The sequence below is a fragment of the Oryctolagus cuniculus genome, chromosome 13, assembly GCF_051225735.1.
Source record: "Oryctolagus cuniculus isolate XC-2025 breed Fujian yellow rabbit chromosome 13, ASM5122573v1, whole genome shotgun sequence".
In the NCBI taxonomy this organism is placed as follows: domain Eukaryota; kingdom Metazoa; phylum Chordata; class Mammalia; order Lagomorpha; family Leporidae; genus Oryctolagus; species Oryctolagus cuniculus.
The window spans coordinates 107,744,979-107,765,938 of NC_142879.1; the positions used below are offsets into that span (position 1 = coordinate 107,744,979).

Here is a 20,960-nt window from a genome sequence, read left to right on the forward strand (position 1 = left end):
GTGCACCCACGCAGCCCGCACTCGCTGTTTCTTTTCCATGTGTGTCTCTCTCTTGTTGGAGAGCTGCCGCCCAGGCCTCGCGATCCACGGCGGGCGCCTGCATTGTGGAGGCTCATACTGAAGTGCTGATTGATTGCAGTCAGCGCACAAGGGTGGCGCTTACTTTGGTGGCTTCCCCCTAAGTGACCTGGCACGGCTGCTGGACCTAGGGCCCCATCTGACGGCCTCTGTTGGTCCTTTCTCTCTCTCTTTTAAAGATTTGTTATTTATTTGAGAGGCAGAGTTACAGACAGAGAGCGGGAGAGACAGAGAGAAAGGTCTTCCTTCCGCTGGTTCACTCCCCACCTGGCTGCAACAGCCGGAGCTGTGCTGATCCGAAGCCAGGAGCCAGGAGCTTCTTCCAGGTCTCCCACGTGGGTGCAGGGGCCCAGGGACTTGGGCCATCTTCTACTGCTTTCCCAGGCCATAGCAGAGAGCTGGATCAGAAGAGGAGCAGCTGGGACCAGAACCGGCGCCCATATGGGATGCTGGCCTGGCAGACAGCAGCTTTACCTGTTACATCGCCAGTGCCAGTGCCTTGGGGAAATATTTTGAGACAGAGAGGTACAAGACATGTTGAAAATACCATTTTTAAAAGCTCACAGGCTGGCGCTGCGGCTCACTAGACTAATCCTCTGCCTGTGGAGCCAGCACCCCAGGGTTCTAGTCCCGGTTGGGGCACCGGATTCTGTCCCGGTTGCCCCTCTTCCAATCCAACTCTCTGCTGAGGCCCGGGAAGGCAGTGGAGGATGGCCCAGGTGCTTGGGCCCTGCACCCGCATGGGAGACCAGGAGGAAGCACCTGGCTCCTGGCTTCGGATCGGTGCAGTGCCGGCCGTAGCAGTCATTTGAGGGGTGAACCAATGGAAGGAAGACCTTTCTCTCTGTCTCTCCCGCTCTCTGTCTGTAACTCTGCCTCTCAAATAAATAACAAATCTTTAAAAGAGAGAGGACGCACCTGATGGGCTGGGTGGTTGACTCAGCGAAGCTCTGTGCTTAGACTGGAGGGGTCAGGGTACTGGAATGGGTCCCCAGGGCTCTCTCTCCTGGGACTTGGAGTTGGTGAAATTCCTCCCAGGACAGTGTTAATGGGCGTAGTAGCCCCACCCCCCAACACACACAGGGCAGAGGGGAGTCCCCTCGGCTGCATGTGGGCTGGTGCTGGGTCCCCCCTAACAAGGCAATGCTGCTACACAGTCTGCTTCCAAGGCTTGCTTCCTCTCCTCATTCCATTCTCAGTCTCCTGCTCCTCGCGCCCACCTAGGCTGATGTCCACCCCACTCTCCAACATCTGTCTGCCGGTCGCTTAACCTCTCCCTGCTGCCTCACCGACAGGTAACGTGGTGCCCACCTGTGGGGCCAGCGTTTTGGTGTAGTAGGCTAAGCAGTGGAAGATGGCCCAAGTGCTTGGGTCCCTGCACCCACGTGGGAGACCTGGAAGAAACTCCTGGCTCCTGGCTCCTGGCTCCTGGCCATTGCAGCTATTTGGGGAGTGAACCAGCGGAAGGAAGATCTTTCTCTCTGCCTCTCAAATAAATAAAAATCTTAAAAACAAAAATAAAAATAAGCAAGCATCACCACCCAACCCCACCGCCTGTAAGATCAGATAATACCGCCCGGGCAGCAGTAGGGGTGACATTTGGCACAGGAGTTAGGCATCCGGGCTGGCCGCCTTCCATATTGGAGTACCCGGGTTCCGGTCTGGCTGTGTTCTCCATTCCAGCTGATAGAGGAGGGCAAGGCCGCTGGGGGCTGCAGGCTGCAGACATAAGCCCGCCCCCACGTAACCCCAGCCTACCTATCGGAACACATTCTTTCCCAGGGCATCTGGTCTTCATCCCACACCTGGGAGAAAGCTCCAGGTGGGGTTCATGGGGGCATCACAGAGCTCCCAGGGACCACACGGCCTCACCAAGGGAGGCGCTGGGAAGCCTTGTCTTTTTGTGGGAGACTGCAGTGAACGGAGGGGCGGAGCCGCCCTCTACTCCCTGCCCCACCCATTTTCTCTCTCTGGCCCACCCCGATCCGCAGCTCTGCTCTTTGCTTTTAAGGAAACTTTCTTCGTGCACCCTCTATGGGCCTGTACTTCTTCTCTAAGCAGAAGGCAGGATCTGGAGTCAAGAGTCAACCCCACCTCCTGGGTGGGGTTGGCACCTTCCTGTCAACGTGCACTCGGGGGTGGGGAGCGCAGGAGAGGTCCCAAGCACCTGGGGCCCTCCCACACACACTGGAGACCCTGATGGAGCTCTGGGCTCCGGGCTTTGACCTGGGCCAGCTTCTGCTGTTGGAGTCATTTGGGAGTGAATCAGCAGATGAAAATGTCTCTCTCTTTCTCTTGCTTTCGCTCTGTCTCCCCTTCGCTCTGTCACTCTTTTTTTTTTTTTTTTCTTTCAGGAGCCAGGTGCTTCTCCTGGTCTCCCATGGGGTGCAGGGCCCAAGCACTTGGGCCATCCTCCACTGCACTCCCGGGCCACAGCAGAGAGCTGGCCTGGAAGAGGGGCAACCGGGACAGAATCCGGCACCCCGACCGGGACTAGAACCCGGTGTGCTGGCGCCGCAAGGTGGAGGATTAGCCTAGTGAGCCGCAGCGCCGGCCTTGTCACTCTTTCAAATAAATAAACAAATGCATCTTAAAAAAAAAAAAAAAGGAAGAAAAGGAGACCTGACCCTCCCGCTCCGGCTCCCTGTGGTTTGAGTATGACTGTGTGACTGGACGCCTCCACAGGTCCTGTTCCAATTGACTGCCTTCTTGGTCGTCCTAGGAGGTGGAGCCACAGGAAGTAACTAGGTCGGGAAGACGACCGTGCCTTTTCCACAGGACTGGGTGGGTCCCAGGAGCAGTGTTTGTCACAAAGCCAGGCTGCCTCTCGTGTGCGGCCTCTTCCGCACGTGCCTGCTTGTCCCTCGAACTTCTGCCACTTCTAGAAGTTTCTGGAAGCAGCACGGGGCCCTCACCAGACGCGGCTGCTGGTCTCGGACAGAATTCTCAGTGTCTGGAGTCGGAGGCAGTGGAGCCCCTTCCTCTGTCGGCTGCCCAGGTCAGGCACTGCGCTGCAGCCCAGGGAGCGGCTGAGACGCGGCCCGTGTTCTGGGGTCTGGGGGAGTTCACAGGGACGAGGGCTCAGCGCCTTCTCAGCCGGCGCAGTTCCGCACAGGTAGGAGCGCGGGCACATCTGCGGGAATCAGACTGGCCGGGCACGCCTCCTCGTGGTATTGCAGACGGGGAGGCCGTCCTGTCTGTGGCATCCATGACTCATCACTTCCAGAATTGTCATCACGTTCCTTCCCATTCATGCGACCTCTCCTCACCTCTATACTTGTCCCCGTGCACCTGCTCACGCACTGCGAGGTCACAGGAGCGCCTGTCGTCCAGGAGTGCCTCACCGGGCTCCGTGTGGCGATCACCAGGACAGACCTTCAGAGACACAAAGCCCAGGCCCCACTCGGGACCTGCAGATCCCTGGGGGCCACTCCCTATACACACTCACACCCCCCCATACATATACCACACACACACTCACACACCCCACACACACTCATATATACACACACACTCACACACACCACACACATATATACACACATGCACTCTCAAGCACTCACACACACCCCACACACATATATACCACACACACTCACAGTCACACTCACACCCCCCACACATACAGATTCCACACACACACTCACACACACCCCCACACATACATATACCACACACAAACTCACACACAATACACACATGCACTCTCACGCACTCACATACACACACCCCACACATATATATACCACACACAGTCACACTCACACACATATACACACATGCACTCACACAGTCACACACCACATAGTCACACTCACACACATACCACACACGCACTCACACCCCACACATACCACACACACACACCACACACACACTAGTCACACTCACACACCACACACACACTCAGTCACACACACATATACACACATGCACTCACACCCCACAATACATATACCACACACACACACACCACACACACTCACACACAATGCACACATGCACTCACACACTCACATACACACACCCCACACATATATATACAACACACACTCACAGTCACACTCACACACACACCCCACACACATACACCACACACAGTCACACTCACACACATATACACACATGCACTCACACACCCCACATATACCACACACACTCACACACACCACACACACAGTCACACACACATATACACCCATGCACTCACACACATCCCACACATACATATACCACACACATATTCACACATATACACACATGCACTCACACACTCACATACACCCCACACATATATATACAACACACACTCACAGTCACACTCACACACACACCCCACACAATACACCACAGTCACACTCACACACATACACACATGCACTCACACACCCCACATATACCACACACACTCACACACCACACATATACCACACACACATATTCACACATGCACTCACACTCACTCACACACATACTCATTCACACATAAGCACTCATATACACTCACATACACACAAATGCACTCATACAGCCATACACATACACATATGCACTCTCACACACATACACACTCAGTCACATGCATACACATATGCACTCATGCACATACACACACTCATACACACAATTCTCACACTTACACACACTCATATCCACACACACAGATGCACACTCTCAGACACAGTCACTCACACTCACACACTCATACTCACACTCACACATGCACTCACACATACACACACTCACACACATACACACATGCACACACACACACTCATTCACACTCACACATGCACTCACACACACACTCATATCCACACTCACAGATGCACACATGCACTCTCAGACATACTCACATACTCACAAACATGCACTCACACACACACTCACATGCACTCACACACTCATTCACACACACATACACTCACACTCACACTTGCACTTTCACACACATCTTGGTCAAACTGATGATGCCTGCACAGCTTCGCACTGGCCTGAAAATCATGTTTTGCCAACATCAAGAATTTCATCAAGTGCTTCCTGGGAACAGTGAAGTCTGAAACACGAGTACTCAAGAGTACTCCCAAGAGTAATGCAAAACACCCAACTTGCCACCCCACATCCTCTCTGACATAGCCTGTGTTTTAAGGTATTTATTTATTGAAAGGCACTGTTACAGTGAGGCGGAGACAGAGACATCTCCTACCTACTGGGTCACTCCCCAGAAGGCACCAGGGGCTGGGCCAGGGTGAAGCCGGGAGCCTGGAGCTCCACCCGGGTCCCCCATGTGGGTGCAGGGACCCAAGTCCCTGAGCTCTCACCTGCTGCCTCCCAGCATATGCAAAGCAGGAAGCTGGAATTGGGAACAGAGTTGAGACTTGAACCCAGGACGCCTTGATATGGATGGGGGAGTCCCAAGGGGTGTGTTAACCACTGCACCAGCTGTCTGCCCCCCAGAATAAAAGTTTACCTCAATCCTTAAGTTCCTAGATGGGACAGTTTCCTGTAAGAAGACAGATTAACAGCAGAGAAACCAGCAGGTGTATTAATGCATGCAGGGGCCGTATCACACAGGAGGCTTGGGCCTTACCTTACACAGGAGTTCAACAAAGAGCAATGGAGTCTAAAGAAGTGACGAGAGAGGAGGGCAGTACTGAGCTTCAGCGGTGGGGAAGGTAAGCTGGCGGGAAGAGAGCCAGGTGTCTGAGCTAAGCGGGAACTCACATCTCACCTTTAGTCTGGAAAGCGGGGAGGCAGGGAGAGGGAGACCTGTTGTCTTTGGGAGCCTCTGTCCTGCTTGGAGGCCAACACGGTCCACCTGCTGTTTAGGATCTTCACTCTGACAGTCCTGCGCATTTGGGGAGAAATGTCCTGGCATCCTTCAGTTAATTAAGAGTCTGCACGGGATGCTGGCTCCACACAGGGCTCCTGGCGGCCACCACCAGTTAATGAAAAACGCGCGTCCTGAAACCTACAGCCAGCGGGCTGCAGACGAAGCAGGCTGGGTGCTGACCCTGCACTGCCCCTGGTGCTGGGAACTTCTCTGTTTCAACTTCGTCTTCCGTTTCAAGGGATGACCCTTCTAAGACTCACGATGCTGGAACTGATGCTTCCCAAACACAAGACCAAATTGGGTGGCTGAGACGTTATACTGGATGAGGCATTTGGTGCAGCCACTTCAACACCACGGCCAGCGACGTGCCCTGTCAGAGAGCCTGCCTGGAGCTCTGGCTCCGCTATGTCCCAGCCAGCTTTCTGCTCACACACACCCTGGGAGGCAGCAGGTGACGGCTCAGGTACCTGGGCCCCCGCCACCCACGTAGGAGACCTGGACGGAGTTCCTGGCCACTGGCTTCAGCCCTGCCTGTTGTGGGCATTTGGGGAATAAATCAGTCAATGCGAGCTCTCTCTCTCTCTCTTTCTCATAAAATGAAAACAAAAATGTTTTAAAGATGGGCCAGGTAGAGGTGCAGAGGGTTAAGCCGCTGGCTGCAACACTGGCATCTCATAGAAGCCCTGGTTTGAGTCCCGGGCTCCACTTCCAATCCAGCTCCCTGTTAATGAGCCTGGGAGAGCAGTAGAGGATGGCCCAAGTCCTTGGGCCCCTGCACCCGCGTGGGAGACCCGGATGGAGTTCTTGGCTCCTGGCTTCAACCTGGCTCAGTCCCTACCATTGCAGCCATTTGGGGAGTGAACCAGTGGGTGGAAGTCTCCCCTCCTCTCTCTCTAACTCTGCCTGTCCAATACATAAATAAATAAATCTTTTAAAAAATAACATTTAAAAAAAGATGAGGTAAATAAAACAAAATATTATATCAAAGACACACATGGTTCTTTAGAACCAAAGATGATCAAAATTTCACTTAAAAGTTCCGTAGCCCAAAAACAAGTTGTGTCCATCCTAAACATAGTTTTGATATTTTTAGGCCAATTGAAAGGAAACATAAGCGGTGGGGGCAGCACTGTAGTGCAACAAGTTAAGCAACACCAGCATCCGTATCCCAGCTGCTGCACTTCCAGTCCGGCCCCCTGCTAACGCACCTGGGAAAGCAGTGAGTTATGGCCCAAGTGCTTGGGCCTCTGTGTCCCCGGTGGGAGACCGCGATGGAGTTCCTGGCTTCTGGCTTTGGCTTAGTTGTTGCAGCCTTTTTGGGAGCGAACCAGCAAACAGAGGATCTCTCTTGCTCTTTCTCCATGGCTCTCCCTTTCAAATACATACATAAATAAATAAGGAAACATCAGCGTCGAAATGGACACTACTTAATATTCATACCTTTCCAAAGCACTTGTAATTTTCAAGTTTCAAGATACATTTTCAATGTTCAATACACAAATGCTGAAAGACAGGCTGCACGTCCCTTATCTGAAATCCCAGATTTCGCATTTTAGAAGACCTGCATTTACATAAGGAGCTCTCTTGGCGATGGGGCCAGATACCCTACACACAGTGCCTGAAGGTAAGTCTGCACAGTAGCCCCCGTGCACCTGCCTTTGGGCTGTGACCTCTTCCATGAGGGCAGGTGTGGCATTTTTCTACTGTGACCTCATAGCTGCACTTAAAACGTTCAGATTTTGGAGCATTTTAGATCTCAGGTTTTCTAACTGAGGTGCTCAAACCTGTATTAAGATAAAATATTTGGGGGCTGGGCTGTGGCGCAGAGGGTTAACACCCTGGCCTGAAGTGCCAGCATCCCATATGGGCACTGGTTCTAGTCCTGGCTGCTCCTCTTCTGATCCAGCTCTCTGCTGTGGCCTGGGAAAGCAGTAGAAGATGATCCAGGTCCTTGGGCCCCTGCATCCCTGTGGGAGACCTGGAAGAAGCTCCTGGCTCCTGGCTTCGGATCAGCACAACTCAGCTCTGACCATTGGCGGCCATTTGGGGAATGAACCAGTGGATGGAAGACCTGTCTCTCTCTCTGGCTCTACCTGTCTCTGTAAGTCTGTCTTTCAAATAAATAAAATAAATCTTTAAAAAAATGATAAAACATTTGCATCAATAAAGAAAAGCAAAACCTATTGATAAATATGATGAGGTGCAATACCAGTCAATACTAAAATAAATAAATAAAACCACAAACTTAAATCAGAATAAGCATAAACTGGGCACTTGAGAGTAAACCTACAGGCCAGAGTTGTTGGGTAGTGGGTTATGCCGCTCTGTGGGAACCCAGATGCCACACTGCAGCGCTGGCTCAAGTCCTGGCTTTGCTCCACTTCCGATTCCACTCTTTGCTAATGGCCTGGGAAAGTAGTGGGAGTACCACCCACATGAGAGACCCAGATGAACCTCAAAGTTCCCAGTTTTGGCTTGGCCTGGCCCTGGTTATGTGGCCATTTGGAGAGTGAACCAGAGGATGGAAGACTCTCTTTCTTTCAAATAAATAAAATTAAATAAATAAATAAAAAAAACCCATTAAACCTGAAGGCAAAGCTACAAAGCAGGTTCAATTTGAAGTGTTTGGGAAAGGCCACCCCCAACAGGACACACTGATGTGCTGCTAACTGAGGGTGCTGGGGAAGAACAGGTGCAGGCAGAGACCCTGCCTAGAGAGATCTAGAAGAAACCCCACCGTCGTGACTCCCTCCCCAGGAGTCTCAGCGCCCAGGGAGAATTAACTGGATGAACTGGTTCCATGGAAGGAAGCCCTGCAGGCTGACACCAGGCCTACACAATCCCTTGGTTGTCTGACGGCTGCTCCAAGACCACCTTGGCTATGGCACCCCCACAAACCCGGGCGCCCCGCCCCACACAGCAGCCAGCCACACACTGACGGCAGGTGGTAGAAGACGGTAGGAGTTTATTCTTCAGTGTGCAGGGTAAGGAGCTGGACAACCCTTGCTCAACCCTCCAACTCCCCGTGGGGTTGAGCGGCACCACCGGCCACACCTTATCCCAAGCCAGGTTGGCTTCCCGGCACGTTTTAGCAACTGTCCTTTTCTGGGTGTGGTCAATCTTTCCGGACTTCCCAGCTGACCAGGAGGCTCCCGAGCTGTGTGCACACTCTGTGTCAGGATGGCCTGATCCTGTAGCACAGACAAGAGCAGTGCTGGCCAGGGCACCGTCTTCTGTCTCCACGCTGTGCCAGCATCCACATCACCCACAGGTCTCCGACGTTTCTGTCTTGCCTTCGGCAAGTACAGTCAGGTCCCTCGGCCAGTCTTCTCCTGGTCCGACAGTCTCCATGGACCTTGAACTCCCAGCAGGAGAGGGGCTGCACCTGCCTTAGTCTGTTTTCAGCATAAGCCTTGCGTTTGTGCGCGGTCCTCTGCGCATGTGGGTTGCATCCCGGCCGCGGCAATGGACGAGCTCCATGGCATCCTCCGACAGGTCCTTGGGCACCAGCAGTACCCATGGGTCATGTATCAGCCGGGTGTCGGGGTTTAGGTCTTGTGGAATGAAGAGCCTGCTCCTGGGCCTGGCCTGGGCCCCCGGGGAATGGTCTAAGTGGAGCTGTGTCAGGCTATATTTAGAGAGCAGCTCTCGTTTATTTATTTATTTGCTGCTGCCTCCTAGCAGTCAACTCTTGAGCAAGTCCGCAATGTGGGCTTCGAGGTCTGAGACACTGCCTCCAGGGAGCCTTACCATCTCTCGGGCACGCTTTGTTTCCTTTCCTGATATGAACGTGCTTCTGGTCTTCCAAACAGCCCGTCAGCCTGCAATACAAAAATAAACAAACGTACCTAGAGTCGGTCTAAACACGTGCTTCCTCACCTCTTCCAAAAGGTGGAGAGACGGTGAGGGCTGAGTCCGGCCTTTCCGGCGAGGCTGCCTGGTGGTGCTCCGCTTCCGACCGCTCCTTGTCCAGTTTTTCCACCTCCCTGGGCCGCGAAGCCACTTCCGCCCAGGACGAGGTCCGGATCTGGAGTCTCTAAGGGGACGTTCCCCGGGCAGGTGCGGTCAGGCGCGGCCTGTTGCAATTGAACTTGCTAGGTAACCTGTAGGCACTCACCCACGCGCTCCCCACACAGCAGCCTGGGAGCTGGCTCTGTGGACGATTTGGCTCTCGGAGTAACACGTGGGTTACTGAACCCGACGGCCAGAAGCGAGCCAGGGCCGGCAGAAGGAGGAGAAGCAACGGCGGAGCATGACTTCCCTGCCGGCATTCTTCCCCTTGCCCCTTGCAACCCGGTCCAGACGCAGCGAGGCTCAGGTTCCGCTGTAAGAAACAAAATGTGTGAATGTCTCCTGTCGGTCAGCAGAAGGGACAGCCTCGTTGGAGCTGGCAGGGCACCTTGCCCATGACCTATTCTGCACATGGCCTTTTCGTGTCTTCGTCACAACTAAGAAACGCAACCACACGGTCCCTCTCTAGAATCACCGAGAACTTCCAGTTTAGACGCCACCTTGAAGCAGGAGCCACCGGGGCTACCTCCAGACACTGCCAATCTCCCTGGCTCCGTCACTTGCTGCAATCATTCAGGTTCAAGGTATAAAACCCCTGTCTACCCCACAGTAGTTCACCATTTTTTCCTTTGCTCAGATTCTCCCTGTCTAAATCCTACTTGCCGGCACCGTGCCAGCACAGGGTCCCTAAATGCATCCACTCAGCCATTCTAATCCATGTGAGAAAAACCGATCAGTACGGAAAAGACAGGCTAGGAGAAGCAAGCCTTAACTCACCCCTGGGGGTGTCCAAACACACACACACACACACACACACACACACACACGGGAGAAGTATTAGGCAGAGGAAGCGTACAAGAGAGCTATCAGGATTGCACTGGGCCTGGCCGTGTACACTGTGACTTAGAGCCCACAGTGATTATTAACTCAGGATGACCACACTTTAGAGGACCAGAAGACCAAATATAAAAAAATATACATGAACAAAATGGAAGACGAATGCAGATACACGCTGTGGAAAATGCCTGTGGTGGAGAGGGAGAAAAATATCGGTTGGCAATGATAAAGCAGCTTGTTCTGAGGGCTTTTATAGCCGCGAGAGAGGGAGAGACAGAGACAGAGAGAGGTCTTCCATCTGCTGGTTCACTCCCCAGATGGCCGCAACCACCAGTGCTAGGCCAGGCAGGGGCCAGGAGCTTCGTCCAGGTCTCCCACTGGGCTGTGAACAGGGTGCTGGATTGGAAGCAGAGCGGCTGGGCCCTGAACCAGTTCCCCTGTGGGGATGCCGGTGTCGCAGGCAGTGACTTAACCCGCCACGTCACAACGCTGGCCCCAAGATTGTTCTGCGAGTGGATCACTGCACACATTCACAGATCTTGTCCTCTGGTACATCCAGGAGGCCACTAAAGCATGCAAAACAGAGACCAAGGAGGCAGCAGCAAGGCTGTCGCCCAAGCCTGGGGGTGGGCATTTGCTGTGGCAGGTGAGACACTGAATGAGATGCCCAGCCTCTGGCTAATTCACACCCTGGGAGGCAACAGGGATGGCTCAAGTACTGGGGTCCCTGCCAGCCATGTGGGAGCCCCAGATGGAGCCCCTCCCTCCTGGCTTAGGCCTCGCCCAGACCTGACTGTTGCTGACATTCAGAGAGTGAACCAACACACAGAAACTCTCTCTGTTTCTGCCTTTCAAATAAAATGAAGAAAATTAGAGAAAAAAAAAGAAACGTCAGCATATTGCTCATGGCAGAACCATCTGGTTCTGAATTGGAAATGCATTTCTAGGACAGTCAGGCCACCAAGCTTCTATGCTGGCATCTCCACTGAACACAGGGAATCACAATGGAGAACTGGGGCTGGAAAAGTGGTACCAGGAGGCTGGCACTGTGGCACAGTGGGTTAAGCTGCCGCCCGCGACATGGGCGTCCCATAGGAGTACCGGGTTGAGTCCTGGCTGCTCTGCTTCTGATCCAGCTCCCTGCTGTCACCTGGGGAAGCAGCGGAAGATGGCCCAAGTCCTTGGGCCCCTGCACCCACATGGGAGACCCGGAAGAAGCTCCTGGCTCCTGGTTTTGGCCTATCCCAGTGCTGGTCATTGTGCCCATCTGGGGAGTAAACCAGGGGACAGAAGATCTTTCTCTCTCTCTTTCATAGGATAAAAAGCCTTTTCTGAGAAACTCTTTCAAAATACACAATTTTTTTTTGACAGGCAGAGTTAGAGAGAGACAGAGAGAAAGGTCTTCCTTCCATTGGTTCACCCCCCAAATGGCCGCTACGGCCTGCGCGATGCACCGATCTGAAGCCAGGAGCCAGGTGCTTCTCCTGGTCTCCCATGGGGTGCAGGGTCCAAGCACTTGGGCCATCCTCCACTGCACTCCCGGGCCACAGCAGAGAGCTGGACTGGAAGAGGAGCAGCCGGGACAGAATCTGGTGCCCCCACCGGGACTAGAACCTGGTGTGCCGGCGCCGCAGGTGGAGGACTAGCCTAGTGAGCCACGGTGCCAGCCAAAATACACAAATCTTGCCGGAGGAAACACTGTTGTTTCTTCCGGGGCAGATCTGTGTTGATCGGATTCACACCGCCTGCCCTGGCCCCACTGACCAGGAGTACTGGACTCAGCGGTCCTACAGTGTGCCTGATGTCTGCCCCACACGTCCTGCCCAGCCAGGCTACAGAGAGAGAACACAGCCACACCAGGCCCTGCTATGGACAGGACTTGGGATGGCTCTATCCTCAAAAGCAAGCCGGATGGGCCAGCGCTGTGGCATAGCCGGTAAAGCCATCACCTGCAGTGCCGGCATTCCATTTGGCCACCACTTCGGGTCCCAGCTGTTCCACTTCCAATCCAGCTCCCTGCTATGGCCTGGGAAAGCAGTAGAAGATGACCCAAGTCCTTGGGCCCCGGCATCCTCATGGGAGACCTGGAAGAAGCTCCTGGCTTTGGATTTGCCCAGCCCTGGCTATTGTGGCCATTTGAGGAGTGAATTAGCAGATGGAAAACCTTTCTCTCTGTCTCTTCCTCTGTCTATAACTCTAACTCTCAAATAAATAAATCTTAAATAAATCTTTATAAAATAAAAAAAATTTTAAAAAGCAAGCCAGAGCACATCTCTTTGAACAGGAAACAACTTGAAAATCACTTCGCAATCATGGAAGGCCCTATTTTTATTTTTCTATAGTGAACATTTCACTACTACATGTAGTCCAAAGGATGGGCTACTCTTTCCAAAAAAATAAAATATTTGAGAGAGAGCAAGAGAGTGTGTGCCTGCAGCGAGAGTACCAGCATCCACTGGTTCACTCCCAGAAGCCTGCGATAGCCAGGGCTGAGCTAGGCTGCAGGCAGGAGCCTGGAGCTCCATCGAAGTCTCCCACATGGGCAGCAGGGACCCAAGGACCTGGGTCATCACCCGCCGCCTCCCTGGGTGTGCACTGGCAGGGAGCTGGAGTCAGCATTGAGGCCTGGACTTGAACCCAGGCTCTCCCACACGGCAGGTGAGCACCCCAAGTGCCATCTTCTACTGCTGCACCAAATGCCTGCTCTGAAGTTCTACTTATAAGCAATTTCTCTTGGCGCAATCTCTCAAGATGTCTGGAAGATGATAAAAAGATAAAATCAAGAAATTCTGGCCAGCACCGCGGCTCAATAGGCTAATCCTCCACCTTGCGGCGCCGGCACACAGGGTTCTAGTCCCGGTCGGAGTGCCGGATTCTGTCCCGGGTGCCCCTCTTCCAGGCCAGCTCTCTGCTGTGGCCCGAGAGTGCAGTGGAGGATGGCCCAAGTGCTTGGGCCCTGCACCCCATGGGAGACCAGGAGAAGCACCTGGCTCCTGCATCAGCGTGGTGCGCCGGCTGCAGCAGCCATTGGAGGGTGAACCAACAGCAAAAGGAAGACCTTTCTCTCTGTCTCTCTCTCTCACTGGCCACTCTGCCTGTCAATAAAAAAAAAAAAAAAAAAAAAAAAAAAAGAAATTCTAACTCTGGTTTCAAAAATAATTTTCCATACTCCAGCGTCTTTTGAAAGCACTGTTTCAGTTGACAACACTCAGCATTTCTCTAATTGCACAGCCACCAACTAAGTATTTTCCAAAAGTCACGTTTCTTTCCAATGGGTTCCTTCAGTCAACAACAAGTTAGTGAGCCCCCAATCTGCTAGGTGCTGGATGCAATGCTGCGATTCAAGTGGGGACGTAACACAGTCCACGCCCATCCAAGTTAGTGCACTGGGGGGAACAAAACTGAGCTCAATGCCTTTGAGATCCTTAGTGCCTGTCTGAGAAGGTTCTAGGGGTAGGGAACCCTTTTTCTGCCAAGGACCATTTGGAGATTTTTAACATCACGTGCCGGCTGGTCATACAAAATGACCGACTTCAAAATTAGCCTGCTATAGATTTCCTGCATCTCAACGCCCCCTGCAGGGCCAGTTTCATGGGCCTTCTATGGCCTGCGAATCCCCACCTCATCTGCAGACACTCTGGGAAAGGCCCCCCAGATTTCCAGGAAAGTCTGGATTTCACAGGACAAGTAACTGCTAATTGTGAACACGACGGGTAACTTAGGGACACAAGCTTCGTCTGCAGTGCACTGAGCCGGTGCCTTCGACCCAAGTACCGCAGAAGGGCTGCATTCACACGCAGGGGCTGATGCGGCTTGCGGGCCTGGGCGCTGGCATCCCAGAGGGAGCTTCCTGCTGCACCAGCCCACTGTGGGAGGCATCCTGATGGACGGTTTGCTTTTTTAACAAAGCCACTCCCTAGCCGCAGTTCTAACCCTGACTCCACGACTGGGTTTCCAACCCATCCGTTCTGGGGACGCACCCAAGCACTGGCACCTGCGGCTCAACACATCAGGAGTCCAGAGGCCTAAGACCTGTTTCTTCCCTAACGGAACCTTCCCTCTGTACAAACACACTGGTTATCAGGGTCAAACTTTAGGGAATTTAACTGCCTAATCTTTTAGGGAATGAAGAAAACCACACAGAAAATAAAGTAATATTTTCTCAAGAAACCCTTCCCACGCCTTTTTTCTTCTTCCAATACAAAAGTCACGGCGAAACATTTCGACAGAGGACTATTTGCCCAATCTGGGGTTAACCAGTTCTGAGACACTAAGGCATCTCCCCACCTCCATGACAGCTTTCTCAATGGCCAGCAACGTGGTGCAGAGAGGGTTAAGCCACTGTCCAGGTTGCTGCATCCCAATGGGAGAGAGTGCCCAGGGTGGAGTCTGGCTTCTCTGCTTCCTGCTGGTGCACTCCCTGAGTGGCAGTGGGGCGTCCCAGTCACCCAGGCGGGAGCCCCGATGCAGCTCCTGGGCTCCTGGCTTGGGCCTGGCCCAGCTTTGACTGTTATCAGTGTCTGAGAAGCCAATCAGCAGATGGAGAGATGTCCCACTCCCACCTCCTGCCACTCCCCCGTTGCTCTACCTTCCAAATACATAAATCAGTCTTGGGGGAATAAAACTGTTTCTCAGAACAGGCTTTGTATTTTATGAACATCCTGGCATGTAAGTTTCTAAGTTTAGAAAAATGTAATCAAAGTGTCACACATCTCTTTGCATTGCTTACCAATCATGGTGTAAGGCTCAATAAAATAAGTAAATTTTATCTTAATTTTTTAAATGTTCATTTTTATCAACTTGAAAGGCAAAGAGAGACAAAGAGAGAGAGAGAATCTTCCATCTGCTGGTTCATGCTCCAAATGTCTCCAACAGCTAGGTTGGGCCAGGCAAAGCCAGGGTCTCCCACATGGGTAACAGAGCCCCAAGTATTTGAGCCATCACCTGCTATATCCCAGCATGCACTGGCAGAAGCTGCATCAGAAGCAGACGAGCCAGGACCCAAACCCAGGCACTGCAATAAGGGACACCCGTATCCCCAACAGCCGCTGACCGCACTGGGCCACAAGGGCCACCCCTTAAAGAAAATCTAAGTTGGAAACGAACAGACTCAAGTATTAGGTTTCCGCCAAAATGTTTAAAACTGAAAAAGGCTTAAGAGCTAAACAGTACTCAAAAAAATGGTCAGTTCTTTATGCACCATTTTAGTAAAAATTCCCAAGTAAACAGACTAACTTTCTCACCAATCTGCCTGAGAACAGCAGAGCTGGGTTCACTTACAGATTTCAGCCTGCCCTATCATCCCTTCCAGGAAAGGAAGTCGACTCAGGAAACTAGGGAGCCCACAGCCCCCAGTCTCCCTACACAGGGAATGAATCTATTTGCTGGAGGGGAGTGAGCCTTCACCTCCACTCCGCAGGTCTTCAGTGAGCAAGGCCTGCTCCACCAACACAGAACTGCTACAGTCTTGCAAGGAGCGGGTGTGTGTGTGTGTCAAGAAACCAAACTACAGAAAGATAGGGAAAGACGTAAACCAACCTCTGAGGCCCGACCGCTCACGTAACAGGCTCCACTGAGCTGACACAGCAGCTGAAGGGCTGGCGCCCGCGTGGGAGAGCCAGGGTTCCGGCCGGGCTCTGCGTCCAGCCAACGTCCACCTTGCGAGGTAGCAGGTGTCGCTGCCACCCACGTGGGAGACCCAGCCTGAGTTCAGAGGGCCCTTGGCTTCTTGCCTGGCAGAGCCCCCACCAAGTGCCTGGAAGATTTCTCTCTCTGCTTTTCAAATAAGATGAAAAGAAAGTAAAATTTTTTTAAAAGTCACACCTCAATTCCAAGTCAAGGATCTTCACTTAAAAATGAAACAAAACAGGGGACAGGAACGCCTTTAAGATGGTAATGGACTGACAATGCTTCGACTTAACTCTCCATTCTTGTGCAAATACTCAGTATCTCCGGATTCCCTACAGCTCCAAATCAAGTGACAAAAAGGGGCAGCCCGGTAATTCGAATGAAAAGGAGTTCCTGCTTTCCTTGGCCTAAAATTCCTGGGACCCACAACTGGTTAACATTTAATCCTTCGGCAATTTCTTAACCAACAGTGTCTCCACCAACACACAGTAGGGCAGAGACGCCCGCTCTGCTGTGTCCGCAGTCAGGCCTTCCGTCTAAGAGGCGACCTGCTGGAAAGTTAAAACAAAAAAACCCAAAGGAGCTCGTGCTAGCCCGCGGCACCCGGCGCACCTGGTGTCACGGCCGCAGGTGCAGGGCTGTGGGCCATTTGTGCTGCTCTAATAAAAACACCTGGGCTTGTGCAGTTTACAAAGCGATTTCTTACAATTCCGGAGGCTGGGGAATCCCAGGCCTTACAGACGGTACCGCAGGCAGGGCAGCCAGCAGGGCCTAGAGCAGTTCCCTGGCCCAGCGCCAAGGCCCTATTCTGTCTGGGACGCTGCAGCTCTCGGGCCTTAATCACTGTGCCAAAGGCCCCAGCTCCCAGGACACCACAGTGGGGACTGAGTGCCAAAACTCTGGATCCGAGAGGCGACAAACGTGAGCGACAGCACCCACTTCTCAACTAGATCCCGTACCACATCTTCAGTTAGGAGTCCCATGCTATCTAGGGAGCAGGCTACATTTCCTTTTTATTTAAATGAAAACACAGCTTTGGTTCCCCTTTAAAAACATTCACCATCAGGGTCAGTGCTGTGCCATAGCAGGTAAGACCACCACCTGCTGTGCTGGCATCCCATATGGGCGCCAGTTCAAGTCCCGGCTGCTCCACTTCCCATCCAGCTCTCTGCTGTGCCCTGGGAAAGCAGTGGAAATGGCCCAGGTCCTTGGGCCCCCTGCACCCATGTCGGGGGTGGTGGGAGACCCGGAAGCAGCTCTGGCCGTTGCAGCCATCTGGGGGGGTTGAATCAGATGGAAGACCTCTCTCTGTCTCTACCTCTCTAACTCTTTGAAATAATTCTTTGAGAAAATGCAAAAAAAAAAAAATACATTAAAGATCTACGCTGGTGGTACGAGACTTAGACACTGCTGGCTCACACAGAACGCGCGCTTCCCTCGCAGCAGCCCACAGGCACAGCTCCAACTGCAGACAGGAACTCCAATCAACACGTAACGTAACGAGGGCAGTCTCTTGGGTTGCGCCTCCTTTCAGCTACATCTCACCTGGGACTAATCCTTGGCCATCACTAGCGTTGACAGCATTCTGCTCACGTGAGAACCTGCAGAACCTCTCAAGTCGGTTCCATGCCCACACGTGAGAAAACCCGCGTACCTGTGCGAACGGCTCCTAGACACACCGTCATCTTAAAGAACACTCCATCCAAAGAGACGTCGTAAAAGTAAAATTATGCCATTTTATTCATTCCATCAGCTGAGAATTGCTCAAATACAGTATTGTACAAAAAAATCACAAAATGTTACAAAATAAAAAAGTACAAACTGCATTACTTAATAAATAGGACTAAAAATAGGTAAAGTGGCAATGAGATAGAGTGTAGGTTGGAAACATCGTTTGACCCAGCAAACCACACAAGCTCTGTTCACAGACATCTTGACAGAACACAGGGGACTCCTATTTTGCCTTTTGAACACAATATTAAGACAGTATTTTCCTGCCGTCAAATTCCTGCCAGGGCTGGCTCCAGGCGTTTACCTTGGTTTCCAGATCTCTTTAGCTGAATCCAAGAAGCCAGGAAGCAGGAGGTTTATCTGGTCACAGACTGGAGTGGAAATCCTCGTGTAACAAAGTGACAGTTGGAGATAAAGCAACGAGGGCAGACACCCACTGCACACACCCGAGAGCAGCCATCACGGGCACTCCGCCCACAGCAGAAATCAAGACTTTGATTCAAGTAAGACCTGGCACTGCCTCTGAAGGAAAACAAACAGAATCTTCCCACACCTTCCCTTGGGTTCTTAAAAAAAAAAAAAAATCGACCATCTCTAGAAAAATAATGATTTCCGTAACAACAACTCTGTCAACACGGAATGGGTGGAGCATCCGGATACACGCACGCATCCGCGTCCACGCGGAATCAGAGAGGACGGCGAGACTCCCACGTCCACGACAGAAGGCCCACCCGCCACGGATGCCTGTCCCAGAGAGCAAGGTCGTGGAAAGCAGTTTCCGAAAGCCGCCCGTCGCATCCCGCGAGGGCGGGCCGCCAGTCTCTAAAAAGGTTGTGCAAAAATACATTATTTCTTCTTCTTCTTTTTTAATATATAAAATAGAGTGCCGGGAAGGGACCAGATCCACGCGGCGAGGCATCAGCAGGCCAGGAGGAGGCAGCGGGGGCGCCCAGAGCTCTCCGGAATCGCGCAGGTGCCCAGCAGCCGGCGGCTCGGAGAGCAAGCCAGGGAAGAGGGACGCGAGACAAGACTTAAGGCAGCACGCGCCGCAGGGCGTCTACGGGCACACCGCCCAGGGCGCGACCCCGGTCAGCGCTCCGGCCGCCGCCCCCGCCCCGCCCCCGGGGGAGGGGGGCTCACGAGCACGCGTTCTGCTGGATGTACATCTTGGACAGGGACACGGCCATGGACCTGGCCAGCTCCTCGTCGCGCTGCCGCTGCGCCTGCGTCTGCCGGCACCAGCGCTCGTACTCCGGGTTGGGGTAGCAGCGGTCGAACACCGCGTCGTAGTGGCCGTTGCTGAGCCAGCTGAGCCAGATGCTGGGCCTCAGGGCGTCCTCGGGCCCCAGGTAGTGGACCATGGTGGACACGGTGGGGCTCTCCCAGCGGCCCCCCGTCGTCAGGTGGATGTTGAGGTTCAGCATGCGGCCCATGGCCAGCAGCTCGGGGTAGCCGGCCCAGGCGCCGTCCTGCGCGGCGGCCACGAGGAACTCGCCCACGTCGCCCTCGATGAGCGGCCCGAAGTGGTCCAGGTGGTCGGCGATGTAGTGCACGGTCTGCTCGCGCAGCTCGCGGTGCAGGGCCTGGTCGCCGTACACCGCCTTGCTCACGGCCCGGTACAGGCAGTTGCCGTCGGGGATGATGTGGAAGCGGAACTGGTCGCGCTGCCGCAGGTACTTGTCCTGCCTGTCCACCTCGGCCAGGTACAGGGCCAGCTTCTCGTCGCGGGGCTCGGCCCGCCCGGCCGCCACCACCGCCGGCTCCTCCTCGGCCGGGGCGGGCTCGGGAGGCCCCGCGGGGTCGCCGCGGGGGCTGCGCCCGGGGGCTGCGCGGGGCTCCTCAGGGCTGGCGGGCGGCGCGGGCCCCCGCTGCCCGGCGGCCAGGGCCTGCTGGTGCTCGCTCCGTCGGAAGTCCCTGTCCGCGCCGTCGGGCTCCAGCAGCCAGGCCGGGGCGGCGCGGCGCGGCGCGGCGGGCAGCAGGCAGCGGGCGCGCGGGGCGGCCGGGGCCGGGGCCGGGGCCGGGGCTGGGGCCGGCTCGGGGCCGTGCAGCAGCAGGCGGTCCGCGCCCAGGGCGCGCACGGTGATCTGCGCCGTGGACGTGTAGTGCGGCGGCCGCGGCGGCTTGCAGGACGCGCCGGGAGGGCCGGCGGCCGGGCCGGCGGCGGCGGCCACCTCGAAGCAGGAGGAGAAGGCGGGCATCGCGGCGGCGGCGGCGGCTTCCCGGGGCGCGGCGGGCGGGTCCTCCCCGGTCTCGGGCTCCGGCGCGGCGCTGGCCGGCGGCGCGGGCGGCTGCAGGGAGACCTTGAAGGCGGCGGCGGCGGCGGGCGCGGCGGGCGCGGCGGCCGTGGGGCCCGGTCCGCCGGCGGGGAAGTGGGTGCAGACGCTGCTGTAGAGCTGCATGGCCCCGGCCGCCGCCGCGCGGCCCTTAATAGGCGCGGCCCGGCCGAGCGCGCTGACCGCGGCCCCCGGAATAGAAACGGGCCGCCTCGGCGCGCGTCAGCGCCCGCGAATAGCGCGCGGGGCCTCCGGCCAAACGGGCTGCTGCGCCACAGCGCGCGCTCGGCCCGCCCGGGCCGCCGGCCAGTGTCCGGACGACGCGGCGCTGCGCTCCGGCCACGGGCAGCGCGGGGCGCGCGGCGGCCGGGAGGCGGCGCCGCGATTGTTTACCTCAGGCCGCGCGCCGCGTCACGTGACCGCCGCCGCGGCCGCCGGAACGAGCGGCCCGTCAGTCAAGCGCGCGGCTCGCCCCGCCCCGCCCCGCCCCGCCGGCCGCGCCCCGCCCTCCCGCGCTCCCCCGACGTCAAGGGCGTGGCCCGGCGGGAGCGCGGAGCGCGGGGCGCGGG

The 20,960-nt window shown here is 54.8% G+C and overlaps 1 protein-coding gene and 1 non-coding gene across 2 annotated transcripts; both read right to left on the minus strand.

Annotated features, from left to right (window-relative positions):
- Positions 1–6,496: 6,496 nt before the first annotated feature.
- On the minus strand, positions 6,497–17,794 carry LOC103350861 (uncharacterized). The gene is made up of 2 exons (XR_016219898.1): positions 16,298–17,794; positions 6,497–10,235 (listed from the first exon to the last, which is right to left on the minus strand). It is a non-coding gene; the product is annotated as an uncharacterized LOC103350861 (transcript).
- A 309-nt stretch (positions 17,795–18,103) lies between these two features.
- OTUD1 (OTU deubiquitinase 1) lies at positions 18,104–20,704 on the minus strand. Its single transcript, XM_017347598.4, has one exon. The coding sequence runs from the start codon at positions 20,515–20,517 to the stop codon at positions 19,255–19,257; it is 1,263 nt and encodes a 420-aa protein (XP_017203087.4). The 5' UTR covers positions 20,518–20,704; the 3' UTR covers positions 18,104–19,254.
- Positions 20,705–20,960: the final 256 nt, after the last annotated feature.